Source organism: Rhipicephalus microplus, chromosome 9 (genome assembly GCF_043290135.1).
Source record: "Rhipicephalus microplus isolate Deutch F79 chromosome 9, USDA_Rmic, whole genome shotgun sequence".
Classification (NCBI taxonomy): Eukaryota; Metazoa; Arthropoda; class Arachnida; order Ixodida; family Ixodidae; genus Rhipicephalus; species Rhipicephalus microplus.
The window spans coordinates 106,572,681-106,583,952 of NC_134708.1; the positions used below are offsets into that span (position 1 = coordinate 106,572,681).

The window sequence follows — 11,272 nt, forward strand, 5'->3', positions numbered from 1 at the left end:
TGGTAAAAACAGTGTACTTATTCAGACTACGTGTTTAATACAAATGCAGCTAGTTAAAGCCCACAATTCACTTTGGTACACTTTCACAAGACTCAAACGAAACAGATATCATGTTCCGCTCTCATAATTTAGAACATCCTTACCTGCAGAGCTTTAACATCGCGCGACTGCCAACAGGCTGGCATATCCTCGACGCCCTTATCTCTGTACGCAAGCGGCAAAAATAAGCATGTGCCGACAACATTGTGGGGAACTATGTTATGCGCTGCTTTATAAATCTGTGGTTTATTTTTCACTTATACTGCTCTGATGAATTCATTGATGCACCAGTCAAGCTTTTGCGAGGTGTCTCTGGAAAACGCTGAAGTAATCATCATCATAATCATGATTGACATTATTTGTGACTTTATTTGCTCTAAGACTTATTTGCTCTAAGACACCACTCCCTCCTCCAGACAAAAATCTTGGGTGTGCTACTGCTTTGCACTGTAAATACATAGTCATTAAAAGAAATAAATGTGCTACTCAAGTGAAATTCAAGCAGGGACAAGGAATTGTCAATTGATAAACAGCAAGAGTTTATAAAGTGATGCTGCCATTGCCATAAATACATTCTCTAACGCAGGAAAAAAGTGAAACACAGAATAAAATAAATCCTTAGGATACTGAAGGCACACCCAAAACCACTTCTAATATTCCAAAAATCAGTGGCCGTGGCCGAATTTTTGAGGCAAACAGGTCATCAAGGCAAAGTTTGTTTAGGTGCCTAAACAAGAAGCAACTAACCTGATGTTGCCAAGTGCCCCTTTCAGTGACATTACACCTGAACGGCTTTTCTGGCTTGTGTGTTTGAACTGAGAAAAGAACCTCAAGGGAAACCTTTGCACATCACCAATAGATTTTGCTAGCTGGCCCAAATTTAGTTGCTTGCCCAAAGCTACAGCACGGTTTTTTACCTTGGGAGACTTCGCTGATGAACGGACAAAGTTTGTTCAATAACGTAGAAGGCCTTCTCCTAGTAGAAGTCCCTAGGTGAAATGACGAAGCCTCCTTTTTTGTCCAACTGAAGAAGGAATAGTTAGTTTTTTTTGAAACAGGACACAATGTTCTCTGCAGAAAACTTCTGTCAAGCTGTGGTCATTTTCCCGAGGATTTTGTCTGCTCCTTCGAGAAGGCAACAATCACGGTCCTGTTCTTTAGCTCTCAAGAAGACTCGCCGGTTCAGAGCCAGAAGTTAAGTGCAGGGACCTCATAGTGAAGGCAAATCTTCGGCCCTTTCTTAAAGCAAAGCCAACTTTATCAGGAGTGGAAACATTCCAAAGAATTTGCACGTCGGGAAACGAAGGTGACTTACTTGAGCACTTGGGAAGCCGTACCAAGATGCAACACCACCAGTACTCGGTCGTGTCAGCTGCCAAGGGTTGAAAACCCTGTAACTACGACAAGGCCATATTTTCCCAGAAAGTGCAGGTAGCAGAATGCCTGCAACAAATCCTGGTACAAATGTGCTTGTATTCACAGTTACGACTTCATTATCTTGCAGATACATTTCACATAACCGAATGAGGGCTGTACATGTCCAAGAAGGAGTAAAACTTCATGGGGTATGAGGCCTTTGTTCAAGCAGAGTCCGATGTACTTTACACGGCATACAGAAGTGATGAGGTGAACATGGGGTGGTGTTAGGTTGAAGGATAGGCGTGGTAGGAAAGGGCCCACTGTAGAAGAAATATGCTTGTATAAGCGTGTATATTTAAGTGATGTGAGGAAAATAAACGAGTCAAAAGTCTGGTGCCTCATCTTGTTTCCTCCTCGTTTTCTTGCTTGTATCAGTTGGGCCATGAATATTTTATTAAGCTATGCACCAACTCGCTCAATGTCACACTCTGCTAGAGAAACTAAACTTGTGAAAGGAAATAAAAACAAAAAATGTGTAATTTTAAAGAAAAACAAAACTTCTATTTTTTTACTCGCACCTCCCCTTAAAGGGGCACTAAAGGCAACTATTAAGTCAGCGTTGATTGTTGAAATAGTGGCCCAGAAACCTCATACTGTTGCTTTTGTTCCAAGGAAGCGCCTATTCTGAAATAAACTCGCATTTTAGTGGTCCGCATTGGGTTAGCGCACTTCAAATTACCCGCCTTAAGAAGCGGACCGACTCAAGTCATTGTTGCCGTGCACAACATTGCCCGGCTTTACTGGGCTAGTAGCAGCAGACCGAAAGCAGTGAGAGCCACAGCAGCAACAACAGCCATTGATCAATTTCCCGTCATTTGCTTCGAGATTGCCGACGTTTCTTTGTTTCAACTGTGCCTGACTAGATGGCACCACCCGCCTCGTGTAACCACGCGAAAGTTTAATTTTTGAGCCACTTGCGCCTTTCCACATAGTAACGTCCGGCGGTTCTTTCTTTCTGTGAATCAAATGAAAACCTACAAGCATCATTTTCTTGCATCTCTTGATGTACAGAAGGTTTTTTTATTTAGTGCAGTTAGATCGATTACTAGTGATTGATTGTAGGCAGTTCGTCTGATGTCATCGGGATCGTTTTGAAAATCTCCTACTGAGGTGCTTGGGTTCTTGAGCATTTACCTTAATTTATCGGTGTGTAGGGCACTGTTGTTGATAATGTCGTCGTCTTAGATGTTGTCATACATTGAGCTTTCACTCTGGTGTGAATTCTTATTTGACTTTAGTGTCGCTTTAAGTCACAGAACTGGTGTCGAGAGAAGGGGGATGTCATTGACTGAAGGAAATTCTCAGCCATAGACGTAGAGTGGCCTGTGCAGACTAGTCATAAGGCATTGAACACGAAAGGCCCGAATATAATAAAGTGATAGCACAATTGTACATAATTTCGTGTTTATAGATAACATTGCATGGAAGTTAAGTTGTGTGTCATGTTTTCTTTTACAAATTGCAGTTCCATCAGCAGCACATGTGGAGAGCATAAGGAAAGGAACAAGTTGCAACCAGACTGGAAGTCTGCCCTCAGAGTTCGAGAATGGGATGGATCATGGCGCAGGCAACGCAGTGGGATGTCAGCAGCTGTTTCAGTGCCATCGCTGCCAGTACTCCACTCTTAAGCTTCATAGGTTGACGTATCATCTTCAATCACACAGCGCAGAGACCTTTCTAATCTGAGGCCTGTCCAGTGGCATTTAAGTGCCTGCACTCCTCAAGGCCCACATGTGCATACACACGGGAGAGTGCTCTACCAGTGCCATTTTTGCCCGTATACGACTTCCTACCGGACACTCTTGTTGGATCACAAGAGAGCTCACTTGAACACCGTGTCTTTAGCCTGCGACATGTGCGCATATACAACTAAGAAAAAGGCAAACCTGAATGTGCACGAGCTCAACCACATAAGGGATATGCCTTTCAAGTGCAAAGTCTGCTCTTTTGGTTACAATAACAAGCGGTATTTAAAAGGTCACATGCGGCAACACTTGGAATCGTAGCTATGCCGGTGATTGTAGCCATTCATGGAAGCAGCATCCACCATCGCCTGTTTTTGTACATCTGAATCTCTGCATTCATTCTGTTCATTGTGCATTATAATGAGATGAATGTTTCATACTTTGGGACCTGAAGAGGACATCTAATCAACAAGGCAGTCATCTGCATCACATGGTGGAACATCCATATACCAAACTCTGTTGTTATCCATATGTTCTTCAGTCATGCAAACGCTGTTTGACATTCCCCTAATTATTTCCATTCCCCTATATCTTGCCAGCGTGTGTTCATCAAGATGCTATCACAAGCAATACTGGAAGTTGCACCAGTCATGCCACATCTGATGTACTGAAGTTATGAAAAAACAAGCAGCTAAAGCATGTCAAGTCTTGTCATATTGTTAGAGGTGTTAGCAGTCTTGGCTATCCATGCAACAAGCAGTGAATGGGACTTTTGTATGGTGGCATTTTTAATACAAGAACACTTGTGTGGAGGACGAATGGTGGAAAAGTTTATTTCTTTGCACTTGAAAAGTGTGTTGGGACTGTGATAAGTGTTCTGTGCTTAAAGTTCTATTTCAGTGTTATCAATAGGAAATAATATATTCCCAAAACAAAACCCTTATGGTATCGAGGTGGGCCAGGCTTGGGCTTGTTTTTTTTTGTTATTATTATGTAAAGTCTGGTGGACATAAAGTCCTTAAGCATTGGGCGCAAGCAGCAGGCCCAGACCTCTCCTGAAAATATGGCCTGTGCCACACCTCGGATGCCTGATCATAGTAGGTACCATCTGGGCCATGGTCGTGTGGCATCTTGGTTGTATACTTTATAGTAGAATTTCAAAAATCACAAAATTAAGCATGAAGGTTGTTCCCACATTCAGTATGTAGCAGAACGTACCCTGTAACGCAGTTCATTGTGATTGAGGAATACGGCATTCTAAATTGAGCATCGGGCACCAAGATTGATTGCGATGATGATAAATTGGTGCCTCAATATTCCTCTCTAAAACTCTTTCGAAGGATAACAGCACGAGTTTCATTCTAATACAGCACAGGATTGGGTATGAAGGCTTGGTGGCACAGCTTAGATGTCTGAAAAGCCAGTGTGTTCCTGTTCTATTCCATCCATCCAGCAAATAGATTCTTGTAAGGGTTGGCTATGTAGTGCATTGCAGGGAACCAAGATGAGAAGATGCCAGAAGTACACTACCAATTTTAATTGCTTAAACGGTTTATGAACCACTTTAGCAAGTGCTAATAATTGCAGTATGGTTGTCTGTTACCTCACAAATCAATTGCTGCAAAACATTTTCGCATCTGCCAAGAACGGGCAGAGTTATTCTGATTTCTCATGTGTGACTGGTTCCTCTTTTCTCGGTGCACGATGATGCGCACACAAGTGTCGCCTAATAAGTTGAATGAGGTTTGTGGGATTGTTGAACAGAAACTGAAGAAGAGCGTGCCAGGAGTATCAAGAGATAGCTGCAGGGTCAGACATCTAACTCTATTTGTAAAGAGTGGGAAAGGGTATCGTGTGTTTCTTGCTGTTTTCCAGCGATCGTGCATACATAGGCCAAACAAATGGATGCATTAACATTAGGTTGTTCCAACAGAGGCAATCTTTGCTAGGGAACGTGTACTCACATGTGCCCCAATGTGTTGGGCAGTGCCATTGCACACATACCTTTCATGAAGCTAAACTTCTATTGACACGCAGGAATAAACCACATAAGAAATAATTGAAGCATATAATACCAAAAAAAGGGGGAGTGAACAATGCATTAGCGTGCCTTCAATAGCCCTACATGACAGTGAGCTTAGGCTCTTTGATAGAACAATATCTTAACTTTTATGCTCTTGGAGAGTACATGGGTGGTAGGGGGAGTATCAGGTTTTTTTTTTTTCGTTCAAAATGTCACCTGACCGGCTGTTTTCTTGCTTTAATGTGGTCACATGAGTGTGAAGGCTGAAGTGTTCATTTTTTTTTTCACTCATGTTTTCCAATAAAAATTCAGTTGCGAGTGAGCGTTGCGGTTTGTCCTTTTTTTGTGTCCGTGTAGTCATGCACTGCATTAAAATATGTTAAAGTACTGTCAACATCCCGCCTAGCTTTCAGTCCTCCCCCTTCAGGCACGATTTATGATGTACTGTCTGTAAATGTTTAAATTTTGCACAACAACATTCTAAAATGCTCGATATTACATTCCACAAAAACAAATGGAGAAATAGGTTGTTTTTTGGTGAGCTTTGGTCATTATTTTTCATTTGCATATATATAAACATTTAATTATTCTGCATTCAGTCATGTTTGATTTTTACACATAAAAATGGAAATCTTAGGCCCAAAATGCATGCACAGTTAGTTTGTGGCTGTGTTCATTTTAAGCAAAGAAAAATAATACATGTAAAGTTGGTCCTGGAAGCGGCACGTTGAGTGACCCGCCGAACATTGCAGTGCTTTCGCTAAAATAGTCGGCTTCAGATTTACGCAGCACATTTGGGTTAAATCAAGACACTTTGACTATGTAGTAGGTTCAACTGATCTTATGCGCAATGTGTGTTGCCCTTTCTTTCACACTGGTCCGAAAAAGTGGCAAAAGCAAGTTGCGTCCACATATGTGGATGCTGCGTCTTAAGGGGTACACAAGGCATGGCATGGAGGAAAGAAGTTGCAGGAACGTGCGCTAGGAAACGCGCACATTCCTTTCTTAGTCTCTCCTGTAGTGGCGAGTGTGGCTCACTATGTAATGTTAGCAGGCTATGGAGTGCAGTGCCAGCACCGTGTGGCAAGAAGCACATCTGATCCAAAGAACACTCATTATTTATTCCAGCTATTGGCATACTACTCGCTTTTTAATGTAAAACATTGATTGCTGGCCACTCTCAAACGAGCGAAGATAGGGATCTATGTATGAAAAAAGAGCGCTTGAGCAAATCGACGCTTTTCATCGTGCTTGTAAGCTCTCTTTGCTGTGCCTAGCTGCAAGGTTTGGCTCACTTGTGTGTCGTGTTATTTGGAGGATTGGTTTTCTCACCAAGACTGAGCGGTGTTTTATGACCCTTTTAAGCTGTTTGGCATTGGTGAAATGTGAAGCAATCAAGACAGTCTTCTAATGCAGCTTCATGGTTTCAGTACTGACATGACCCATTTTTAACGCGATAGTGTTGAAGAGCTCTTTTCGCAGAAATTCTGGCATCGGGGTCGGTTGTGTGCGAAAAATCGTGATCCTGTGCGTGATAAAAAAATTCAGAAAATGCAAATTCAAATAAATAATAAAAAATTTTGGTTCCAGTGGGGATCGAATCCGGGTCGTTTGCATCGCAAGTGGACATTCTACCACACAGCCCCGCGTCTCCTCGTGAATACAGTGAAAATAACTTCCTCTGCTTGTGAATGCAGTGGAAGTTATGACATACACACACATCCTGTATACATGCTTCACAATGCAACATGAAATATTGCAGTAATGATGCGTGATACAAGAGTACATTGTCATTGGGTGTCAAAATGTGCGATTATCATAATGACTGCATAGTTTAAAGCCAGTCACCCACTACAAAAGGCACAAACGTTACTTCGCCTATTTCCTTGTGGGAACAGGGTAAGCCCTATACCCGCTGTGTATTTTAGGCGAAGTTTATGTACCTTTTCCCCGAAACCATAAGAGCTACAGTAATCATTTTACTGTCACTGTGGTTATGAACCATTCCTCCTCTTACTGAAGTAGATTTAGCACTGAAGACTGTAATGCTCATTTTTGAAATCTTCGTCAATACTCAGAATGCTGTCTAATTGCAAAATGCCTTCCCCCTTCACTTCCGAGTTGCTGTGCTGTCCCCGCTGTGTCAAATTCATGCAAATCTGCCCTTCAAGGGGCTGGAGGTGTTCGTACAAGTTTGAAGCAAACACGATGATGCAGGAGCGTAGGCACAAGCATTTCTCAGAGGGGGTGGACCACCTTAAAATAATCATTTTTCATGCTGTATGCCAAGGTGAAAACAATTTCAGGGGGAGAGGGGGGGGCACCCCCTGGCTGCGCCACTGCAAGGACGTCATGCAAATACACAAGGCACGTCGGTCACTTCTAGCCTGGCTTGAAAATGTGGATACAGTGTTGGCCAACATTATATCTTTTCTGTTGTGTCTTGGCAGCCCCGGCACTGACGAAGAGAAAAAGAACCATAGAACCAAAGCCCGCCAACGCTGCCGGCAGGCAGGCCAGAAGGCCACCACACAACGGAGCGCAGAGTGCCGAAGGGACGTCTGCCTCGTCTGAGCGGTCGTCACCAACTCCTTATCCACACATATAAACACATCGCCGCAACGCGAGGTGGCACATGACAATCAAAACCGGAACTAATAGAACACCACAGTATCCATAACACGTTGGAAATAAGCAGCAGCTGAGCAACAAGGGGCATGACCTTGAACTCACACAGGCCGTTTAGGTGATTGATTGATTGATTGATTTGTAGGGTTTAACGTCCCAAAACCACCATATGATTATGAGAGACGCCGTAGTGGAGGGCTCCGGAAATTTTGACCACCTGGGGTTCTTTAACGTGCACCCAAATCTGAGCACACGGGCCTACAACATTTCCGCCTCCATCGGAAATGCAGCCGCCGCAGCCGGGATGCAGCCGTTTAGGTGAAAATGTTTGGTTATTGGAAAATGTTTGGTAACACCGCTCAGTCTTGGTGAGAAAACCAATCCTCCAAATAACACGACACACAAGTGAGCCAAGCCTTGCAGCCAGGCACAGCAAAGAGAGGCAGTCTTTTCTCAGTCACTTCTGTTGACTTCAGTTTGCTAGTAGCCGGTCTTGAGGCCCATCAATGAAGAGTACTTTGTGTTGTGGAGTCAATCGGGGGCGTCGTCTGCCTACGAACTCTTAAATGGCTGAATGATGTCGCGTAGCATTTCGTCGACTTGCTTCTTCCCGACCTCGCGTTCGCACATTGAAACTCTGTACGGGCTCTGACAGATTAGTTGGACACTTCTGTTTTGATGTGATGTTTCGCGAGCGGGGTCTGTCGAACCTTTGACGATGACGAGGAGCAATCACGGAATCGCAAGAGCGGGTCTTTGAGCTGGTCATGCTTGCACTTCGGATAGCTCGGCTTGACGTCGAAATCGTCAGTTCTTTAGGCTGCCGGGACACGACTGGTGTTGACGGCGGCGCAAAGGTCATCACTGTGCCTGCAGTTTAGGTAACTGTTGATAAGGTTGCCGGCGATGAGTCGTTCATCGCCACCGGCCACCTTGCCATCGCACTTTTCCGATGCTTATCCGCTGAGGCACTGCTGCAACCGCGCGGAAGTCATCACAAATCGACCACTCTCTGCCGTTACCGAAAGGTGAAAACCTTTTGCCGCACATTGTGATGTCGGAGAGTTGAGCGTTGCAGATAACTTATGTGCGACTAAAGTTACTGCTTTTCACATATATGGTTTCTTGCGTTCGAAAGCATTGTTGATTAATCATCGCTAGTCGTAGATGCCGAGAGCGATGTCAGAAAAGTTTGCCATGCGAAAGCTGACCGCAAGTCTTTTGCTGTCTCCTATTTTTTTTTCGTGTTTTTTTCCCTCACTTCGCTTTTGCCGATGAAGAAACGTATGGAAAATCATCGACCTCGCTCACCATGCCTGAAATCTGTGTGCGGTGCTCGCCGCAATCTACGATATCTTAGTCGCATATAAACAGCAGCGGGGCACACGTGAGCGTGCACCTATATGCTTTAGAGTGCCTTTCTTAACATTTTTTTCTCGCTTCGTATGCCCCATATTTTTACCACGACCGTGTCGGAAGTGTTCATTGTTACGTTCGCTATATGTGGACTCAGTTTCGAAGAATAGCATAGGAAAATCGTAAGTGCACCGAAACAGGGTCATTATAACCAATAGATGGCTATTTTGGGATCATTATAACAGGGTTGGACTTAAGTATTAAGTGCTGCATCTGAATTGGCTAGATGGGAAATTTTGAACAGCAGATAAAACAGTGTGTCAGTCATGGGCATATCCAGAATGGGGGGGTAGGGAGTGCATAGGTGGGAGGGGCGGGCTCAAAACCCTTTGAAATTTTCTATTTTGCTTGCGTATATGTACAAGCACACACACAAACACATGTACAAACATATATAAAGTATGGTTAAACCCCCCTCCGAAAACAAGACTTCTGGCTACTCTCCCGATGCCAATGACGTTAAGACAAGAATGTCTTTAAATGGTTAGGTAAAGAATGTAGAAAGCTTGATCAAATCGCGTTGCGTAATTCCGCAATTTAAGAACAAAAAGAAAATAGATCTGTCTTCAAGAGATCACTTGGAATCCATTTCGATAGAAACGGACGATAGTACACTGAACCTTTCCTCTTATTTACACCCGCTGCTTGTGTCACAGATTGAAGTCTGCGTAAGCACTGTATCATATGTCCTCGTTTTGATTGCAAACAATGCTCCCACTAGAAGAGGTGAGCCGCCTTTTTTTCGTGCTGTAGAAAATGCAGGATGTCTAAGCTAATTACAATGTGAATATTACAGGATTAATATTAAGGCTTTTACTATAGGTATCTTTCAGAATTACAGTCACAACATTTTAGGATTTGTTACGTGTGGTATGAATATTTGACAGCATTTAAATGAATTATGGCTGGTGCGCTACTGGAAATGTTAGCCTGTCGGTCTGGCTCGGCAGTTGCATTGCATGTGCATCTCGTCACTGTTCGATAATTTGCAACTACATGAGAATCGATTCAGTGTCACAAAGACATATAAGACCTTTTTATGCACAATTCATGGCCTTTCATTTCCCACAGTTCCCCTTTCCAGATAATAAACGACAATGCGTACAAAATAAAAGCATGCTTTTTTTGTTTGAGTCAATCATTGTGTCAACATAACATCTATTGCATCAACTCATGGCATTTTTCTCCCCTTTCTATTGCCTTTTGTGCAGTACTATTTGTTCATCGCAATACTAATGAGAACTAACAGTAAATGATGCCAAGGAAAGTATAAGGGATATTATTGGAAGTGGTTGTAATGCAATTGTGACGAAAAAAAGTGGACACAAAGAAAGCTTGCCGTGGGAAGAGACTAAACCTGCGACGTTCGAACAATTCGTCCGATGCCCTACTTTCCTTGGCATCATTGTCTGCCAGTTCTCATTAATATTGTATCTAACAAACAAAACGAGCCCTTAAATATACCCTCCTTTTTTTCATTCATAGCGAGGGTCTCGTTCTAGCAGACTTGATGCCTTTAGATGGTATGCAAGGGATTACTGGTCAGCTACCAACTCGTAATAAGATCAAGTACTACGTGACGCCAAACAGGCCGATAAAGAGTGTTCCACACTCTCCACCATGGTTAAAAACGGCCATGACTTATGCTGTGGTAGCTCGGTTGGTAGAGCACCAAACGAGTTATTTAAAGGTCGCTGGTTTGATCCCTGCCCACGGCAAGTAATCTTTTTGTTCACTTTTCTTTCTTCACAACTACATTACAATTACATCCAATTATATCCCCTATACTTCCTTGGCAGCATTGCCTGTTAGTTATCATTAATATTGAGTCAAACAAAGAAAACGAGCCCTTAAATATACACTTTTTCAGTTGTTCATGTAATATTAGTTCAAGTATTTATCATCAGTTTTACACACGACATCCTATTTCTTTTTTTGGGCATCATTCTTTTTTACATTTCTCATGCTAATAATTTGTTAAACATTTTTATTTTTTCATGCTCCTGCTTAAGGCTTGCAAAACAGCCCAGCAATATGAATCAAGAACAAGTACTCAAACGAC

The 11,272-nt window shown here is 42.9% G+C and overlaps 1 protein-coding gene across 3 annotated transcripts in view; it reads left to right on the forward strand.

Annotated features, from left to right (window-relative positions):
- The window catches only part of LOC119163107 (uncharacterized), a 30,442-nt gene extending 24,953 nt beyond the window's left edge, over window positions 1–5,489 (forward strand). For all 3 annotated transcript variants that reach the window (XM_075874217.1, XM_075874219.1, XM_075874218.1), the window contains one exon: window positions 2,924–5,489. In XM_075874217.1, the coding sequence (XP_075730332.1) occupies window positions 2,924–3,144 (221 nt within the window). In that variant the 3' untranslated portion in view covers window positions 3,145–5,489. The remainder of the gene's footprint in view (window positions 1–2,923) is intronic.
- Window positions 5,490–11,272: the final 5,783 nt, after the last annotated feature.